General features: G+C 45.8%; 1 protein-coding gene, 1 long non-coding RNA gene and 2 pseudogenes across 4 annotated transcripts in view; 1 reads left to right on the forward strand and 3 right to left on the reverse strand.

The window, feature by feature from the left end:
• The window catches only part of LOC144382382 (uncharacterized), a 40,559-nt gene extending 38,006 nt beyond the window's left edge, over positions 1-2,553 (reverse strand). Inside the window, exon 1 of the long non-coding RNA XR_013449229.1 lies at positions 2,429-2,553. This is a non-coding gene — a long non-coding RNA (uncharacterized LOC144382382). The remainder of the gene's footprint in view (positions 1-2,428) is intronic.
• LOC118537192 (ubiquitin-conjugating enzyme E2 N pseudogene) overlaps positions 1-5,225 on the forward strand; it is a 33,358-nt pseudogene extending 28,133 nt beyond the window's left edge. Inside the window, exons 3-4 of one of the 2 annotated variants that reach the window (XR_013449228.1) lie at positions 1,773-2,015; positions 4,167-5,225. The product of XR_013449228.1 is annotated as a ubiquitin-conjugating enzyme E2 N pseudogene, transcript variant X2 (transcript). Of the gene's footprint in view, positions 1-1,772; positions 2,016-2,667; positions 2,806-4,166 lie in introns of those variants that run through there. The other variant, XR_013449227.1, reaches the window with a different exon arrangement.
• Positions 5,226-8,531: 3,306 nt separating this feature from the next.
• SDR9C7 (short chain dehydrogenase/reductase family 9C member 7) lies at positions 8,532-16,816 on the reverse strand. The gene is made up of 4 exons (XM_036094581.2): positions 16,333-16,816; positions 12,634-12,892; positions 11,821-11,984; positions 8,532-10,026 (listed from the first exon to the last, which is right to left on the reverse strand). The coding sequence occupies exons 1-4, from the start codon at positions 16,631-16,633 to the stop codon at positions 9,809-9,811; spliced, it is 942 nt and encodes a 313-aa protein (XP_035950474.1). The 5' UTR covers positions 16,634-16,816; the 3' UTR covers positions 8,532-9,808.
• Positions 16,817-17,145: 329 nt separating this feature from the next.
• On the reverse strand, positions 17,146-18,587 carry LOC144382383 (transcription factor E2F6 pseudogene; annotated as a pseudogene).
• Between the last annotated feature and the right edge of the window lie 2,138 nt (positions 18,588-20,725).

Here is a 20,725-nt window from a genome sequence, read left to right on the forward strand (position 1 = left end):
AACATCTTTGGAGAACAGTTTGGCAGTTTCATAAAAAGTTAAACATATCATATGATACAGCAGCTCCACTTCCAGGTATCTACTCAAAAGAAATGAAATCATGTGTTCACATGAAGGCTACTTGAATTTCACAGTAGCATTATCTATATTAGTTCCAAACTGGAGGCAATCCAAATGTCCATCACTGGTGAATGGATAAAATGTGGTATAACCATATTATAGAATACAATTCTGCAAAAAAAGAATGAACTCTTGAGTTATGCAGCAACATGGATAAGCCCAAAAACATTATTCTAAGTAAAAAAAAGCCAGACACAAAGAACTACATGTTGTATGATTCTATTTATATAGAATCTCTAGAAAAGATAAATCTATAGAGACAGAAAGTAAATCAGTGGAAGTGGGAACTGAGTTCAGGCACAAGGGAACATTTTGGATGAAGAAAAGTTTTTCATTACTGGATTGTGTGATAATGTGATAATTTTTTCATTACTGGATTTTGTGATAATGTGATAATTTTTTCATTACTGGATTGTGTGATAATGTAAAAACATTATTGAACTGTACACTTACATAAAATTCAATAAGTGAACTCTGTAAATTATACCTCAACAAAACTATTTTAAAACAAAGGTAAGTATCTCCATCCTGCAAAGGAAACAACCCGAAGACCAAAGCTGATTGATTCTAAGAAATGTCTCCAAACTCTTCTCAATTCTCTGCTGTTAAGAGATGCCTGGGTACCTAAGAAAAGGAGAATTCCTGGAGTCTTCCTAGAGACATCCCAATCATTTGACCCATAGATTCAGAAGTGTAATTATTAAACCTGTCAAACACCAAAGACTATAAAGGAAGAAGCCGTTGCTGAAGAGCCCCCAAAAGAATTGACTTATTCTGTGTGGCAGAGACTGTCAGTTTTCTCACAATATACATTCTCCCCTTTGTCCACAATAACTGGATTTTTAGCTGAATCCATGGCTACTCAGAATGAGAACCACAGTTTCAGCCTGCCTTGCAGCTAGGTCTGACAATGTGACTAAGTTCTGGCCAATGTATGTGAGCACAAGCAAGATGTGCAAAACATCTGTGTTTTGCCCTTACAGGATAGAGCCCTGTCCTTTTCCCCATTCCAGCTGGCTAGAGCCATCTTAGACTGTAGGATAGCAGAGCAGGAAGACTGAAAAAATATGAGCCCCTGACAAATCAACAGAGAGGAGATACCATACCATGCCAGGTTTTTCCACGAGGGAAGAAAGAAATACCTGTCTTGTGTAATCCACTGTTAATTTGGGTGTCTATGACATGTAGCCGAAACTATATCCTGCAATAAGAATATGATCTGTTGTATACAATCCAGAAGCTATAGAGTGTGACAGTTATTTCCAAATGTATCCATTAACCAGTCAGAAGTAACGAAGAATGGGAGGGAGGGAGGGAGGAGGGAAAGGGAAGAGAGAGTGGGGGCGGGGGAGAGATTTCTATCCAACATTGCTATCTGGAGCATTTTCTTGCTGAGCAACAAGGAGACCAGTATATACCTAGGGAGGACGGTTATGATTGGCAAACTTCTCTTTCTTCATGTAAAGGAGAACGGAAGCCAATGTGAGAAATCCCAAGAACTACTGAAGTCATTCTGCCATGGCAGTGGAGGTTCTTTCAGGCTCCTGGCTCCAGATGGGAGCCCAGAGCTCATGAAAAGCCCCTCTAAAGAGGCACCTTAGGTCCTCCTCGTCTGTCTTTTGGTAACTTATCCTCTCTCCTTGTTTTCCCAGGTGCCTATTCCTGCAGCTGCTTGTCAACGGTTTCCTTCTTTTTCTAGTTCACAGTAAGACTCTGCTGGACGCTGCCAGTAGACAGAGGTCCAAAGTCCAAGAAATTAGGTGGATTCAGAAGGGACAAATGAAATGTGGGAAAGACCAGGAAAAGAACCACCTTTTTCCAGAAACTGCTATGGCTTCCCATTGCACAGAAGACAGAGTACTCATTCTCTAGCTTGGCCTGTGACTCCTCACCAGGTCCGTTATCTGACTCTATCTCTCCATTTCAAAATTTTTCATGTACATTACCTCAGGGATGCTTTATCACAGCCCTACTTTACTGGGAAAAATATTGGATCACTGAGGGGTTAGATGACTTAGCTAAGGGCGCGCAAAATGGAGCCAGAATGTTTTGCAGGTTTCCAGACTCCAACTCCCAAATGCTCCATTGCACCAGCATGTGTAGGAGCTATGGGCGAAGACCTTGAATGTGGACAAGCAAGACCCATTCAAAAATGATCCATTGATCTGGGGTGAAAGCAAACTTCTTTAAACAAGACATGGGGTATATAAAATAATTTTATAAAATTATGAAGTGCTATACAAAGATTACTTATTATTAAATAGTTTTTACTTATATGAAGCATGTTTATATACCTATGGCTACATACCATAGAGTACGAATCAGTAGAATTAGATGCCGTCTTGGATCCAGATCATTGTTCTTTTCTGTCAAAGTAGATAATTAAGAGCAAATTTTATAATTGAATAGTGCCTCTCTCTTATTTAGTAGGCTGGTATCATCTTCTCATGGGACCAGTACTTGGAAGAGGACATCTAGATGAAGAGAAATATATCTATGTCATACCTCCGTCCTCACATCCTCCTTCACCCACTGGGTGGCCACAGAGATGCTCTCTGTCTTGGTGACATCCAGGATCACTGTCTCCAGCCTGTCTGACTTCTGGCCTCTCAGCTGCTAGGCCTTCTCCTTCTGATGCGTGGCCAGCACCCTCAAGCCTTGCAGGTCCAGCTGCCTGGCCAGCAGGTTCCCTAAGCCCGAGTCACACATCATAGTTACGTCATTATTGTCTTGGAGGTGGCCAACCCATCACCTGCCTTTCCTGGTACTGGTGCAGAAGATGGTAGAGCCCCCTGCCCCGGGGGCCGGGGGGGGAGGCGGCAGGGGGAAGGCGCTCCTCATTCTTCAGTAGAAGGAGAAATTCAGACTTCTCCTTTCCTGGCAAACTTAGAAGAGCTGGCATTTCTGTCCTTATTTTGAAAGCCTCTTAAAATTACGCAAGATAGTGGATTACACAAGATTTCTAAGGAGAGTCTCAATTCTGCCTTTGAAGTTGTTTGCTTCCAGTTCATTTTCATATCCTGGTTGAAACTTGTCCCTGACTATTAAAACAAAAACACACACACAAACAATTTAAAAAATCCTTATACTTCCTGCTCCTCTGTCAGACATTCCCAAAGGAACATTTTGTTTGTTATTCCAAGTTTGGCATTAGAATTCTCTGTATCCATTTGTTCTGGTCCAGATGCAGTATTTACACTTTTGTTGTTCAAAAATGTCTCAAATGGTCTGGCCAGGCTATAGTTCAGTGACCAGCCCACCCCATGATGCTCCAGATTGCGCTCTCTCCTCCCCCCTCCCCCAGTTTCTGGGTTGAGGTTCACTGGAGATCAGAGAGCTTGCCAAGCCTCAGGGGAAAAGCAGGCACCTCCCATAGAAGAGGAGGCCTATGGATGACAGAGGCCCCTCAGCCTTCAGAGGGAAAGAGCTGGAAGAGAGGCCCAAGCAAGGCTGGTTAGGAGAGGTTTCTGAAGGCCCATGGGAATAGAAGCAAGCCACATCACAACTGCTGGCTAGAAAACCCTGCTGCAAATGTGTGTGTACAGAGATGTTCCCTGGGAGGAAACAAGCAATGACACATTCAAAGATAGGATTTTAGAACTAGAAGGACCTGCTCTGCCAGTTGCTTATAGGGTATGTAATTATTCTCTCTAGGCCTCTAGTTTCCTCCTCATTAAAGCTGGAATAATACCTATGAAGGTTCTAGTGAAGATTAAAGTGCTTACAACAGTGCCTGGCAGGTAGGAAGCACTATGTAAGTGTGTGCTTTTGTGTGGGGGCTGGAATCCTGACTGCCACTTATTAGCTATGTAATCTTGTGCAAATGACTTAACCTCTCCGAACCTTAGCTTCCTTCTCTATAAAATAGGGGCAACCTCACAGGGCTTGTTATAGAGATTACATTAAAATTAAAACACTAAACACTTAAAACAGTCCTTGGGACTGAGTAATGTCTGATAAATGCTAATTATTTCTATTTCTATTATTTTATTGGTACATTTCTCTCATCATCTCCACTCTTGCTCCTCCTGTATCCCTCCAACCAGGTTCATTCCAACTAATTCCTCAATGGCAGCAAAAGTGATCTTCTTTAAAAATAAGTAGCTTCAAGGGGAACCCTCTTACACTGTTGGTGGGAATGCCAACTGGTGCAGTCACTGTGGAAAACAGTATGGAGGTTCTTCACAAAGTTAAAAATAGAGCTGCCCCACGACCCAGCAATTGCACTACCGGGTATTTATCCAAAGGATACAAAAATAGTGATTTGGAGGGGCACATGCACCCCAATGTTTATAGCAGCAATGTCCACAATAGCCAAAATACAGAAAGAGCCTAGATGTCCATCAACAGATGAATGGATAAAGAAGACGTGGTATATATACACAATGGAATATTACTCAGCCGTCAAAAAGAATGAAATCTTGGTCCCCCGGAAGTGGAGCCCTGGACTTCCACTCGTGTGTGAGGCGAGCGGAGCCAGAGTGGAGACCAGAGGCCGAACTCGGGATCTGACAAGATGGCCGGGCTGCCCCGCAGGATTATCAAGGAAACCCAGCATTTGCTGGCAGAACCAGTTCCTGGCAGTAAAGCGGAACCAGATGAGAGCAAAGCCCGTTATTTTCATGTGGTCATTGCTGGCCCCCAGGATTCCCCCGAACTTTTCCTACCAGAAGAACACCCGGTGGCAATCCCTAAAGTACGTTTCATGACCAAAATTTATCATCCTAATGTAGACAAGTTGGGAAGAATATGTTTAGATATTTTGAAAGATAAGTGGTCCCCAGCACTGCAGAGCCACACAGTTCTGCTATGGATCCAAGCCTTTTTAAGTGCTCCCAATCCAGATGATCCATTAGCAAATGATGTAGCGGAGCAGTGGAAGACCAGTGAAGCCCAAGCCATAGAAACAGCTAGAGCATGGACTACGCTATATGCCATGAATAATATTTAAAATCGATCTGATCATCAATTGTGCATCACTTCTGTTCTGCCAAGACTTCTTGCTTTTTTGTTTGCATTTAATGGACACAGTCTTAGAAACATCATAGAATAAAGGCCCAGACCTCTTCAGTCCTTTGGTGATTAAATGCACATTAGCAAATCTATGTCTTGTCCTGATTCACTGTTGTAAAGCATGAGCAGAGGCTAGAAGTACATCTGGATTGTTGTGAAACGTTTAAAAGCAGTGGCCCTTCTCTGCTTTTATTCATTTCCCCCCTCATGGTTTGAGTATAAAGCACTGTGAATGAAGGTACTTGTCAGGGTTAGCTGCAGGGGTGTGCGTGTTTTTCTTTATTACTTTTTTTGAGGGGGAGAGGTAGTTTTATTTTAATTTTATGGGCTCCTTTCCCCCTTTTTATGGTGATCTAATTGAATTGGTTAAAAGCAGCTAACCCGTTCTTTAGAATATGCTCTCTAGCCAAGTCTAACTTTATTTAGATGCTGTAGATGGACAAGCTTGATTGTCTGAACCAAAATGGGAACATTAAACAAACATCACAGCCCTCACTAATAACATTGTGACTTTGTTGTCAAGTGTAGAATCCTTCCTTCAAGAAAAAGCTTGTGACTATTTTGTATGGCTTGTAGGGAAACTTCTGTAAATCTTATGTTTTAGTAAAATATTTTTTGTTATTCTAAAAAAAAAAAAAAAAGAAATTTTGCCATTTGCAGTGGCTCAGTCAGTTAAGTGTCTCCCTTCAGTTCAGATCATGATGCCGGGGTCCTGGGATAGAGCCCTGAATAGGACTCCCTGCTCAGCAGGAAGTCTGCTTTTCCCTCTGCCCCTCTTCCTGCTTGTGCTCTCTCTCTCATGCCTCCCCCCTCTCAAATAAATAAATAAAATCTTAAAAAAAAATAAATCTTACCATTTGCAATGATGTGAATGGAACTAGAGGATATTATGCTAAGTGAAATAAGCCAGAGAAGGGGAGCCTGGGTGGCTCAGTTGGTTGAGCATCTGCCTTTGGCTCAGGTCATGATACTGGGTCCCAGGATCGAGCCCCACATCGGGCTCCCTGCTCAGCACAGAGTCTGCATCTCTCTCTGACCCTCCCCCCTCTCGTGCTCTCTCTCTCATACTCTCTCTCTCAAAAAAAGAGAAAGAAGTCAGAGAAAGACAAATACAATAAGATTTCACTCGTATGTGGAATTTAAGAAACAAAACAGATGAACATACGGGAAGAGAAAGAAAAAGAAAATATAAAAACAGAGGGAGGCACACCATAAGAGACTCTTAACTATAGGAAACAAGTTGGGGGGGGGTGGGGGGGATGCAGTAACTGGGTGATGGACATTATTTTTTTTTTAAGATTTAATTTATTTATTTGAGAAGGAGAATGAGCAAGAGAGAAAACATGAGCTGGGGGAGGAGCAGAGGGAGAGGGAGAAGCAGACTGCCGCCTGAGCAGGGAGCCTGATGCAGGGCTCCATCCGAGGACTCCAAGATCACAACCTGAGCTGAAGGCAGATGCTTAACCAACTGAGCCACCCAGGCGCCCTGGTGATGGGCATTATTAAGGAGGACACTTGATGTAATGAGCACTGGGTGTTATATGCAACTGATGAATCACTAAATTCTACCCCTAAAACTAATAATACAGCATATGTTAACTAAAATGAATATAAATAAAAATTTTTAAAAAAGAAATGAAAAAAAAAAATAAGTAGCCTCAAAACAGATCTGTAGAGACACCAAGCACATCAGTGGTTGTCTGGAACCTGGGCAGAAACCAATGTTATTGAAAAGAGGGAAGATCAACTGCAAAGAGGCACCAGGTAGCTTTTTGGGATGAGAGAAATGTCCTATATCTTGACTAATGATGGTTGCACAGGTATATTTATAAGTCAAAACTCATCAAACTTTATAGTTAAAAGATGCATTTTGTTTAATATAAATTTTACCTCAATAACATTGGTTTAAAAAAAAAAGGTAAACAACCTCCCTGGTCTTCTATTACATTACTAAATTTTCTCTGCTTAATGGCATTTATCAGTATATAAAATTATTTCATTAATTTTTTTTTGTTTGTCTATTGCCCAACACCTCCACCCCATCAGAATATAAACTGCTTGGAGGAGTCTTGTCTACTACTCTAACTCCAGCATCTAGAATTACACCTGGCACATAGTAGGAGCACAATAAAGTCTTTTTTTGACAGAGTAACTGGTTAAAATCCTTCAATGGTTCTGTCTCCAAATTATAACCTGATTTCATCCACTCTCATCATCCCCACTACCACCACTCTAACCTAAAGTACCATTATTTCTTGCTTGGATTATGCAATGGTCCCCTTGCTTCCACCATTGCTCCCTCATTTCAGTCTCCACAGAGCCCCTTTTCAAAATTTAAATCAGATCGTATTACTTCCCTGCTTGAAATAAAAACAAAACAAAACAAAAAACGTGTGGACATAATTTGATCAAGAGGCTGAGTAAGTGAATAAGAAAAGGCAATTTAAAACTTCAGGAAAGTACAAAAGCTATACAAGAAAAGTTATAATCCTAATATGAAAGAAACTAAACTGTAATATTGGAGCAGATTTGAATCTCAGTCCACAAATTTAAAAAAAGCAAACAAACACCTTAACTGTTAATGATAGGGTGGTGATAGGGGGATAGTCCTTAGAGCAAAAAATCAAGTCTTCTATCTGCATAGGTTACCTCTTAAATGTCTGCCATTCCAGTCTACATGCTCTTTATATCTGATGAATCTCTACTGCCTTCCTGCTATGGTGGGACACAGGTGTCTTATATGAAGTCGCCCAGGGTCTCATCTACCTAAACACACAATGCAGCTGGCACTCTTTTGAGTCTTGCCACCTCCCCTAGGTGCTTCCACAAAGTGAATGGTCCTTTCTCCTCTGGAAGAGCCAAACCTCATTCTCTTCTCTTATCAGCCAGAGCGAATCTCCTTGTCTTGGGGAAAAGGGCCTGCTTCTCTGAGACACTATGTGCACCCACAAGTCACATTCCCTTTTGTTTCTTTCCCCAATTCCAGTAATTTCTCTAAAAATATTAAGGTTGGAGGAAGAAACAATAAAGATAAGTGGGATAAAGCCAAAACTAGATGGCAGAGCAAAGTAGAAAGAACCTGCAGCCTCGATGCCATTATTCAGCCATTGAGTCCTGTCCTCTTTCTTTATTGTTAAAGCCAATGTGATTGGCTTTTCTGTCACTTGCTATTCAATGCATCCTACCTGATACACAATTTGGTGTCAGGAATAAAAGTGCTGCAAATAACAGACTTAGTGGGTTGTACAGTAGCCCCCCAAAAGGTATGTCTACATCCTAATTCCTGGAACCTGTGAATGTGACCTTATTTGGAAAAGGGGTCTTTGCAGAGGTAATTAACTGTTCATTCTGGCTATTTTCAAGTTCAGTCGGATGTTGAAGAGATACAAATAAAGACATTTTAATTTAAAAAATTCACATTTGACCTTTATTACATAACCATTCCTCAAGATCAAAAAAAAAAAAGTCTTTTCAATAGAACTTCACATGACTTAGAAATTTAAGGTGTTTGTTTTTTTTTTAATTTAGTTTCATGGCTTATTTGACAATGTTACTAATGTCAAAAAAGTATTCTCTATAACTATTAACTCTGGGAATCTGAACACCTGAGTTTTGTCTTGGCCATCACGCTGGGAGGCCTTGGGCAGGTCACTTACTCCTCTGAGGGCTCAGTACTACTGGGGAGCTATCGTGGTTCTCAAGCACCCACAGACATCGGACTCATCACCTTGTCACAAGCACAGATTTCTGGGCCCCATCTCAAGCCACTGAATCAGATAATCTAACATTGAGGCCAGGAATCTATGTTTTTAATTAACCAGGCGATTACAATGCACAGTTTGGGAACTACTGGATTGGATGGCCTCCGGGTTCCTCCTAGCTCTAAAAATGTGATTTTCTGATTTCTGTTTCTTGTATCACTGTTTGTCCTATCTCTGCTACTAGATATTATGCTAAAAAACAGAACCACAAGATAAACAATAAAAAAAACCAAGACCATGATTTAATCATCTTTACATCCTTCCAGCACTTACATAGTGCCTGGTATGTTGTAGACACTCAATAAATATTTGAAAAAGATTAATCAATGGTGATGAAATAAATGAATGTTATTTTATGTGGATCCCAATCACCTATGAACAGAGAGATTTATATAGAAAGAAAATATCATAAACTTTTACCTGATATAATCTTGCACTCCCTGTCTGCTCTACTACATATTTCAAATAATGGGTTGTGGGAACGAGGTTAATGCATATTTAGAGACCCAGTAGGAAAGTGGTTGAGATGCTTCTGTGGGCCCGATTATCCTGCAGTATTTCCCAGTGGTAGTGATAACTGAGAGAGGCTCATGATTCAGCAGAAGCTCGGTTTCCTCCCATTGACATTTCCAGGTCCAGAAAAAGCCATATCCTGAATGAGTGACAGATGTTCTTGGGGCCATGCTGTAGGTCTTTGCACCTGCAAAGGCCACTTCAGGTTTCTGTGAGTCCCCAGTGAGTGGGAAGAGGCACTTGTCTTCTGCTAGAAGTTATCCATAAATTCTCCGGCAGTGGGTGTCAGCCAAGCAAAGTGTCCCCCAGAATGTCTGATACCACCTCTTGTGACCCTACAGTCTCTTTTCCCACCCCCCTCCCTCCTCCACACTCCACTGACCACCCTAGACTTCCCCAGCTCAGACACTGTCTGCTGGCTTTGGAAGGTACCGGCTCAGGATGAAATCCGTCACAGGGGTGGGCAACTTAGCCAATGGAATGTAGAGGAGTTTGGCATCCAGGCCAGGGTTATAACGGATTCGGGGGCTCCGGGAAACAATGGCATGCTCCATGCTGTTGGTGACCTCACTGATCCTTGGCTCTGCCAACTGCATCATGTTTTTTAACTTGTCAGTATCTGTTTGAAGGTACAAGAGGGAAGGAAAGTCAAAGGTTCTGTTACTCTTCGTAAGAGATGGTTTCTTCTGAATTCTATCCAAATTCCCTTTCCATCAGATCCCTGATCCAACATTTCAGGCAGATCTACCACACCCTCCAGGTTGTCCCTTAGGCAAACACCCTGTAAATAATCTTATTTCTCTTCCCGAATTCAACAATTGGTGTTGAATTAGCAATTAGAAGAACTGTGCCCAGTTCTGCCACTTATTAGTTGTGTGACTTTGAGCTTAAACTTCCATCATCTGTAAAATGAGGATAATAATACCTGTTCTGGAGAATAATAAAGATGAATAATAGCAGGGTAGACAGTGGGGAAGACAGAATAGAAAACAAGTGTATATAAGTGCATGGGAAAAATGGGAAGAAAATAAGTAAAAATACTATCTGGTTGGTGGGATTCCTAGTCACTGGAGGCTCTTTTTTTCTCCTAGATAGGTCCTAGAGTTCCCAAATTTTCTACAAAAGCATGCAAGAAAAAAAAAGATGTTATTAAAAAATAGTAACAGGGGCACCTGGGTGGCTCAGTCGGTTAAGCATCTGCCTTTGGCTCACGTCATGATCATGATCTTGGAATCCTGGGGTGGAGCTCCCTGCCCAGCGGGGTGTCTGCGTCTCCCTCTGCCCCTGCCCCCCATGCTTGCATGTGCACACTCTCTCTCTCTCTCTCTCTCTGAAATAAATAAATAAATAAGACCTTTAAAAAAAAAGATTTTATTTATTTATTTGACAGAGAGAGACACAGCGAGAGAGGGAACACAAGCAGGGGGAGTGGGAGAGGGAGAAGCAGGCTCCTTGCTGAGCAGGGAGCCTGATGCAGGGCTTGATCCCAGGACCCCGGGATCATACCTGAGCTGAAGGCAGATGCTTAATGACTGAGCCACCCAGGTGCCCCAATACTTTTTTTTAAAAAAAGGCCCTTGCCTTGGTCATGAGGCCACTGTGGGGGGTCAAATGATCTAAGGCACAGACAGGTATGCTGTAAGGCTCTAACAAATGTGAGGGGCTATTCTGTTCACGTCGTGTGCACAGGTATGAGGATATGAGGATGGGTGCAAGACATCTGAGTGGTCCAAGTCTGCCGAAGCTCACCACACAAATAGGAGACAAGCCACATGGTACACTTACGGGGCCCTGATGTACACCTTTGCCCCAGGACTCTGGCAGGTCACTGGGACCCCTACTTCAATGAGAGCCATAAGAGCTCTGGAGGAAATGGTGCCTGAGAGTCAGACTTGTCAATAAGGGATTGAAACTTGAAAAACAGAAGAACAATAGCTAGCCCAACTTTGGGGATGGTCTAGGAAGACAAGGAATTCACCTCCTCTGGGCAAAACCCTGGTGAGCAGTTGATGAGGGCAGGACAGCGTAGTTTAAGTACCCTTCACCCCCAACTCCAATGAACCCCCTATTTGTTTCCTACTGCAGTGAAGCAACTGTGCTCCAAATAACTTCTCTGTACTCATGTCAGTACATTTTCACCTGTTTGCCTACAGAATAATATATGCCAGGTGCCAGGAGTGGGCAGCATCTCCCCTAACACTCCTCTCCCCACAAAGCTAGTCGTTCTGCCACTCTGAGCAGTTGCCCCCTTGGTCTCTATTCTCAGATCCCAGCCCTGCCACTAGTTGTGTGGCCTTGGGTCCATAACCCCTCTGAGCCTCCATCCCATTATCTCTGCAACGAAAACGACTCAGTGATCCCCAAGATCTCGCTGTTCCTCTCAGAGACCCCCTCTCCCTCCCAGAGAACTCACAGTTGCGGAAGTACTCCTCCCCATAGCTATCCCGGGTCTCCTGAGGCAGCCGCTCCCACAGCTTTCGCATGCGGGACACCATGCCCTCCTTGCCCAGGATGGATGTTCGATAGTTCCCCGGCTCAATGATGCTGACTTTCACCCCAAAATAGTGGAGCTCACGCCTGGGAAAGAAGAAAGACTCAGTCTGGGGCCCCGAGATGACGAAGAATCATCAGGGAGAGTCACTTCTGACCCCGCTACAGGAGCTTATCTCCCCAGGAACCTAGAGGTGCTCCCCAACCCCTCTACCAGATTGGCACTGCCTTCATGCAAATAAGGGCGTCAGCCCTTTCCCAAGCAATTTGCATTAGGCAAACCCAGAAGGAAAGAAGTCAACAGAGAATCTAGACCAAAGCCCTGCCTCCTACCAGGTTCCTCTCACTCAGCCCCACACCCAACAACCCCATGGCAAAGAGAGTGAGGGGTCTGGGCAAGGCCTGAATCCTCCTCTGAGGGTCTCCCATGGGCATGTCTGCCCCCAGACTTCTCTGTCTGCTTGAGAGACTCTCCCTCTTACTCCCGTAAGCCCAAACATAGTTTCGCTCACTTTGGGACAGCTCAAGGGAAGGCAGGAAGACAGCCTCCTATCAGCACCCCTCTTCTCCTGGTCCTTGGGGAAGGCCCCCAAGGACTAGCCTTCTTCCTGCTGCTGTGTTAGCTCCCCGCCTCTGGAACGCCCCTGCCCACATGCCGTCCTCCCTAGCCCTCTCTTCCTGAGGTGAAACCCGCAGGACTCCCACCCAGAGCGGTTTGGCACGGGAACCCAGTCACCTGATGCTGTCAGAGAAGGCCTCGACACCAAACTTGGAGACGCAGTAGCCACCACCAATGACAGCCACACGACCACCAGAGCTGGACATGTTGACGACCCTGCCCCGAGCTTTTTTGACCAGGGGCAGCATATGGAGGGTCACTTCAATCAGTCCCACCAGGTTCACATTGATCACCTTCACGAAGTCCTCCTTCGTCAGCCATTCATTGGGTCCACTGGGCAGGCCTACACCAGCATTGTTCACCAGGGCCCAGAGGCCTAGGGGTGTGATGGAAGGAGAGAGAAGCACACAGAAATCATTAGCATCTCTGGAAAAGCGTCAGAGTCCACCACCCACCAGCCCAGGGCTGCCAAGGCACAAGATGGCCCGGCTGGTGGCGGGAGGTGGGGAGCTATGACGGCCCAGAGGAAGATATGCCTTTTACTAATTAGTTTTCCTAAAGGGGCCCTTTTTCTGACTCACTAAGTCTGTCACTGTGCTAGCTGGGACCCTGTACCAGCTACAACCCAGGCCTTAGCTAATAGCACCTAAGCTGTTAGCTCTGGGAGAAGAGATATCATTTTCATACCAATGAAATAATGGTAGAAGTCCTTCATCTCTCATGCGTCCCCCTCTCTATTCACCTAAGTGTAAGAAACCAACTCCATTTTGCACATTACCAAACTCAGTCCATTCATTCACATGTTCATCCATTCATCCATCCATTATCTATTCTCTGTCAGTTACAGAGGGAGGTGCTAGAGACATAAAATGAACAAGACAGAGACTTATCCCTCAAGGAGCTCACAAACCAGAGAGGACATTAATGATATCCGTAAGTAAATATGTAACACATTTAAGTAAAACAATCCTGAAAAAAATGTAATAGGGGCTCTCTTTCAGATATTTAATTTGAGTTGGTATAAATGGAGAGAAATAATGCTAAGTATTGTCATTCAACTCTGCAGGGTCCCATGCTTGAAGAGCCTCAAGTTCTAGCCTCTAGTTCAATTCTAGTTCTACATCCAGCTTTGGACAAGTCATTTCCTATCTCTGAGCCTTAGGTCTTTCATCAACTGGACAGAACAGTTGCTTCCAGCCTGTGGTTTGCAATCCTGAGACTCTTTCAGGCTGAACCCCAGCACCCGCTCAGGGAGGAAGATGCAGGGGAGGCTTGACTTTCATTTGTTTTACATGTTGAGCTTCCAAGTGAAATTCCACTTGGAGGAGGATGTTTGATGCTAAAAACATGTTCTGTCTCTAAATGATACCTAAGGACACTTTCCAGCTCTTTCATTCAAAGATTCCATAAACCCCACTGTCCTGGCTCCTTCCCTTCCCTTCCCCTCCCCTCATCCCACCAGCTCACCTTGACCCCTGCAGCCACAAGATACTCCTCCCAGCACAATTCCACTCTCTTCCGATGGCAGGTCTGGATGTAAACACCACTCTTGGTCCACCCCTCCTCCTAGGTCTTGGGTCCACACACAGGCCATGCCCCCACCATATCTTCCTGCCTTCCTCCAACTAGAGAGACCCCAGAGACCAGCTGGCTGGCAGGACTCGAACCTTCCCAGCCAGAGGAGACTCTACTGTCTTCCAGAGGAGGAAATGAGGCTCCTGAGACCCAAAGACTATAAAACCCAAGTGGTCTCTGTCTGTGGAGAAGGGACACACCCTTGCCACGACCTGTGATCACCCTGGCAAACAGCTCTGCCTGCTGGCAAACCAGGACTACCTTCATTTTTTTTCCTGCACAGAGCAACTAGAGAACCGTCAGAGCAGTGTGAATAGCTTTAAAGCTGTGCCAACCTGTCATGTCTAGAGTCTCTCAGGGGCAACAAGAAAGCATGCCAGGAACCCTGCCCCCCACCTTCCCAGTGCTTCTTAGACCAAGGATGTTGCCCAATGCGGTAGGCAGAATAATGGCCCCCTAAAGATGGCCCCATACTAATCCCCAGAACCTGTGAACACGGTGAGTTACGTGGGAAAAAGGAATTAAGATAGCAGATGGAATTCAAATTGTTAATCAGCTGACCTTAAAATGGGAAGATTACCCTGGACTAGCCTGGTGAGCCCAATATAATCATAGCGGTTTTTTAAGTGGTAGAAGAAGGCAGAAGACAGAACCAGAGAGACAGCAGTGTGAAAAGGACTTGGCCCTACCTTGCTGGTCTTGAAGATGGAGGAACCAGGTCATGAGCTAAGAAATGCAGGAAACCTCTAGAAACTGGGAGAGGCAATGAAAGGGATTGTCCCCTAGAACCTCCAGAAGCAACACAGCTCTGTTGACACCTTGATTTTAGCTCAGTGAGACCCATTTTGGACTTCTGACCTCCAGAACTATAAGATAATAAATTTGTGTTGTTTTATTTTTTTTTAAAGATTTTATTCACTTATTTGAGAGAGAGAGAGCAAGCATGAGCAGGGGGAGGGAGAGGCAGAGGGAGAAGCAGGCTCCTTGTTGAGCAGGGAGCCCGGCTGGGGCGGGGCTTGATCTAGGACCCGGAATCATGACCTGAGCCAAAGGCAGACGCTTAACTGACTGAACCATCCAGGCACCCCTAAATTTGTGTTGTTTTAAGCCACTAAGTTACTGCTTTAATTTATTACAGCAGGAACGGGAACCTAATACATCCAGTGACTCATGAACACAAGTGGCTCAAGGCTGAATGTAGGGCACTGGGCAAGGCAGCCTACTGAAGAGAGACTGACTCTCACTGAATTATTCATCAATTAGTTCATTCAACAAAAATTTACTGAGCACCTTAGTAGATGCCAGACACGGCCTGGGTACTAAGGATACATAAGGAAAAGAGACCAAAAGCCCCTCCCCCCCGGCCCCGCCCTGGAAGCTTTATTCTAGCAAGGGAAAACAGACAATAAATAAGAAAAATAAGTAAAACATATTGTATATTGGATAGTGGTAAATGCTAAGGAGAGAAATAAAGCAGGGCGTTACTATTTGGCTCCTCCTGGGCCCCAGGGCTGTCTGGCCCCCACCTGTTGTGGGGCCCCCAGACTAGTCCCCTTAGGAGTCAGGACTTCCCTCAGCCTGCTGTTCCACAACAGAACCATCCCGTTCCTCCTGTTCCTGTGCCCATGCCCTGCGTGCAGGAAGCTTCCTGGGCAGCCCAGCCCAGTCAGCCCACAGTCTCTTTTCCCAAAAGGAGTGGTCACTCTGATGTCAGCACTTAACCTGAGGTCAACCCAATATCCTCCATGATGTGAGGAAGAGGACAGATCTCTCTCTCCCCTGCCTTCTAGCCTGACACAGTCAAGGAGAGCAAACATCCCCACTCAGGGAGTCCAACCTCGTGTTCCCTTTCCCCTCCCCCCAGCCCAATCCCAATAAGAAATGCGCTTATATTTCTATAGGAGTTGATGGTTAGGACTACCCAAGTCCCAGAGAGGCAACTCCATCTTTAGAGGTTTTGTACATACAGAACACATCTTCCTTCTCCCGCATCCTATGGCAGTCTCCTCCCACCCCTCTGAGTTTCTGGCAGAGAAAACTTCCTTGGGAAATCACGCCTTCATGTGAATAGACCAAACCACGCAATGGCTTCCAATCCCACTGAGCCAGAGCCCCAGCCCCCTTCTCTCCATCACCTCTCCCACCGCATCTGAACAACAGTGTCCCTGATCACTGTCAGATGCCTGGGGGAGAAAGAGAGAAGGAGACACTGAGAAAGCCAAAGAATGCAATTTGCCCCACCTTGCTCGCCCACTTGGTCCCTCACCCACTGGGTCGCTGCCTGTATGCTCTCGGTCTTGGTGACATCCAACAGGGTGGTCTGCAGCCGATAAGAGGTATCCTGCCGAAGCTTCTGGGCCCCCTCCTCAGTGAAGCAAGCAGCCAACACCCGCATGCCCCGATCAACCAGTTGCCTGGCCAGCAGGTTCCCGAAGCCCGAGTCACAGCCCGTGATGAAGACGTACTTGTCTGAGAGGTTGCGGACCAGATTGCAGTTCTTGAACCAGCGATACATAAAGGAGAGATCGGTGATAGCCGCCATAGAGCAGGGGGAAGGTGATGGCCAAGAAGATTGGGCTCAGGAGACAGTGGGAGAGGCTGGTCCTCTGAGCCCCACCTGGCGGTCTGTTGGAATCCACTGAGAAGCGCTCTCCTCTCTTCCACCGCTGGCAACAGACCCAGGGCTCCTGGGTGAGCCACTTTATAATTTCTATAGGTGGATACATCAACACACCAATTAGCCTAGATGCAAGAAATTCAAGTCCAACCTGAAGCTTTGTGATCTCAGGCAGTCCTGGTGGCTGCCTCTCGCTCTCCCCCAGCCCTGATGGGTGAAGCTGCCAAGGATGGGAAAGACCTTGTTGGTGATGTCGATGCTGAGAGGTGGCTCATCTTGTGTGGTCTGAGCAGTGCAGGTGAGAAAGGAGGACTCAGCCCAGAGAGCCTCCCTGGAAATCCCTCCCTGGATTTCCCCACCTCTGGCCCGGGGATCAAAATCATTTGTCATGAGAGCCGACATGTCAATAAACTGAATTTTTATTTTCAGGGGAAAAAATTAAGACACAGTCATTAAAGTAAAACAAACAAAATTGGTTTTGTGCCCCCCCCCAACCCCAAAAGAAGTGTTTCAGGTTACTAGCTCTTTGGAATTCTCTGCCCTCAGGTGAATGTCCTTTACGAGAGATGAAGAAAAACAAAGGGTCTCCCAGAAGGTAGATGTGCCTCCAAGGTCCTGAGGCCAGAGACAGCAGGGCCCTCCTGCAGGGAGGCTGTTTCTGAAAATGGAGAGAGGAGAGGCTCCAGGCCTGGGTCCTTGGGAGGTGATACCAACGAAGAGCCCCACCGCACTCCAGGCAGGCCAAGCTCTCTTCACTCAGTGACCAGGCAAATGCACAAAGTTAAGGACAGGAGACATATCAGCTCCCCCGGGGCAGGGCACTCCAGTGGGCATTTCCTTCCACCTCTACGACTAGGCACACACTAGGTAATCTGGTGAGCTGAGAAGCCTGGAGGGGGTGTGTAACAGTGGAAGGAAGGGATTATGAAGTCAACTGACCCAGTGGCTAATTGGAGGTACAGAGGTAGGGGAGACCAGGAGTCAAGGGGATTCTTTTTTTGGAGGGGGCACTATTTTTATTTTAAATGCAAACATGGATGTTGGTACATGGTCACGAGGCAGCATTTAACTTGAACAAACAGCATACAAACAAGCAAAAGGCAATTATTTGTGTACGTCTGAGGTTACACGATTAAACCTTTACTTGCTTTTAAAACTTCTAAAGGTCTGATTTTGTATTTTGAATATATTAATTAAATCCCCAAGCTGACCCTACTATTTAAAATAACCTGCTTTGGAAGGAGAAATTTTTTAAAGAAAAGGACAGAGTTAACAAAGAGGGTTGTTGGAGAGGAGGTGGGTAGGGGGAATGGGGAAATTGGGGGATGGGCATTAAGGAGGCACTTGATATAATGAGCACTGGGTGTTGTATGCCACCGATGAATCACTAAATTCTACCTCTGAAACTAATGATACAGTATAAGTTAATTAAATTGAATTTAAATAAAATATTTTTTAAAAAAGGACAGAGTTAGAGGATAGCTTTTATTTTCTTTGTCATCTGTTAACTCAAACAACTGCTGAGCACAATCCTTAATTAACTCATCCAAAGTATCTTCCATTGCTGATAAGTCAGAAAGTTCCTCCTGCAGCTTCTTCTGTTGGGGCACTGCTCCAAAATTGCTAAGATCAGATCCTATCCATCGAATATGGTTCTTAGACTTTTTTTCAACCAGATCGATTCCATCTAAGACATTGGTGATGTCATACACTCTTCATTCCCGCACTCCCAGTTTTGTGGCAACCTTGTTTAAGTTGAGAATACCCCCAGGAGCAGATCTGACAAGATCCATAAATTTTCGAGTTAAATAAACCAGAGATACATCAAAACGAGGTCTCTTCACTTTTAGAGCTTTTCTCATGGACACATACACACCGCTGCTGACTCATGCTGCCCAGCCGGCGGTCCCTCGCCTCGCACCCCGCGAGCTCTCCCGCCTTCTCCCGCTCCGGCCAGGTGCCACCCGCAGTGCGCCGGGTCCTGGAGGCTGAGCACGAACTGGGCCCGCAGCCTGCTCGGTGGCGCCGCTGCCTAGGCCGGCCTGTGAACGAACGCGCCACTGCCCCATGATCTCGGGAGCTACAACGCAGATGGGAGGAGAGCAGGGTGACCCACGGCTCTCAGGACTCCAAGCCCGCCATCTTCCTGCATGCGCCAGTCAAGGGGATTCTAACGTATGGGGCTGATAACAGGTAGAACCACAAGTGGCAAGAGAAGTCAGGGGTGAGGACGCTTTGGGCATAGGGAAGGAAGGCAGGAGATAGAGAGTTATGATATGAACGTTACTGAGATGAGGTCCAGCCAGATAATGAGGACTGGTCATGAGTTCCCTGGGCAGCTGCAGGAAGGGCCTGCGGCCAAATCTTGGTTCTGAAAAGGGATGACATATGGGAAAAGCAAAAGACTAGAGTCAGAGACTTGGAAAATTCTCAGAGTCAGAACGTGGAGAGGAGGGAGAGATTCCAGGAAATGGGGCAAAGAACTCAGAGAAGTTAGGAGGGAAGCTGGTAAAGCAAAAGAAGTAAGGAGATGAGACAGAGGAGCCACACCTAGGACCCTCAGATGCAGGGACAGAAGGATGTTGGGGTCTATGGTGGCTCTTGGAATAAACCTCTAGAGACACCATTCCCCAAGATGAGCCTGGCCACCAGCTCATCCTGAGGGACTGGGGGCCAGCCACCCACACCTTCCCTGTCCAAAGGGTCTGATAGAAATGAAGCCACAGATTTCCTAAGGTGAAGAGACAAGGATGCATCTCTATGCTCCACTATCTACCAAGGTTGGTAAGCTTCAGAATCAAATAACGCAGGTGTTGCCTCAGGAAAGACCAGAGAGCTTGGCCATTCTATAACAAGGGTGGTGGGAGTGAGAGGTCAGATCATGGGCACACCCCTGGGGTGCAGATCCAAACCTTGTGTGAGAGAGAGGTGGGGAGTGGCGGAGGCAAACCTTACCTACGGTCCACCCAGCCCAAGGCACAACACCTACACTCAGTCTGGGAGGTATGTCCAAACTCTGCCTCCTGGGTAAGTGAACAGGGAAATCTTGTCTAGGGGAAGTCAGACAATGTCACTCAAGTGCTGAGCAATCCCAGGAGTATCCCAGTCCTTGAGAAGATAGGTGACATCCAGGGGTTGTCTCTGGATTTAGAAAAGGATGACTTGGAACTACCCCAACACAGGACTGGGCTGACTCACCATTTCATGGGCCTCTCTGCTGACTGATGGTCAAGGCAGTGTTCCCCTGGGTTCAAACTCCCAACAGCTACAAAAAGCAGGTTATACAGTGGGGAATGGGAACCACAGAGAAGGGCTCTTTTCCTAGGGCTAGAAATGCCCCACTCTCAGATGACAAGTCTCCCTGCTGAGTACCTGAGGCTGAAGGGTTGGGCTGGTGGTTGAACACCATCCACACCTCTATTCACTAATATCTTCACAGAGAGGGGCCATCAGCTCCTCCAGGCCATTTCCAGCACCTACTACATGGGTGAGAATGAATGACACAGCAACATCTGACCTCGCTGTTTTCACCAAGAACATTGGTGTCATTCCACAGTATCAGATCCCCCTAAAGGCTCCGTAGCCTCGGTTTGAAAGTGAGGGAAAAAAACTAAGATACCTGATGAGGCAGCTCGCAGTTTGTCCTCAGCCCAGGAATCTGCATCACTCTCTGCAAATGCTTCCTCTGTTCAGTCCATGCTCAGAACATCATCAGAACAGTGGAGACATAGAGAGTCACGGTCTCAGGAAGCACTGGGCAATTAAGGGAATTCCTGCCTGGCACACAGTAGGTGCTCAACAAAGTTAGCAGAGAACAGAAGACTGGGGTCCAGAAGTGACTCTTACTCTCCTCCACTGGAGGATGTGGGAAAGGGGATCTGGGCTGGGGGAGTTGGGGATGGCCGCAGTTGGGGACATAAATCTAGAGGAGGGGAGAATAGAGGGCTGCAGAGAGGATGCTGTTGAGGGGGCAGGCTTGATGTCCCTGGGAAAGGACTAGGGCCTGCCAGTGCTTCA

This window comes from Halichoerus grypus, chromosome 6 (genome assembly GCF_964656455.1).
Source record: "Halichoerus grypus chromosome 6, mHalGry1.hap1.1, whole genome shotgun sequence".
NCBI lineage: Eukaryota > Metazoa > Chordata > Mammalia > Carnivora > Phocidae > Halichoerus > Halichoerus grypus.

Coding starts and splice junctions, on each gene's coding strand:
- SDR9C7 (XM_036094581.2), bottom strand. CDS start 16,633: ATGGCGGCTATCACCGATCTCTCCTTTATGTATCGCTGGTTCAAGAAC. Junction 12,893..16,332: donor GGACCAAGTGGGCGAGCAAG/GTGGGGCAAATT, acceptor TCACACCCCTAG/GCCTCTGGGCCCTGGTGAAC. Junction 11,985..12,633: donor GCCTTCTCTGACAGCATCAG/GTGACTGGGTTC, acceptor CTTCTTTCCCAG/GCGTGAGCTCCACTATTTTG.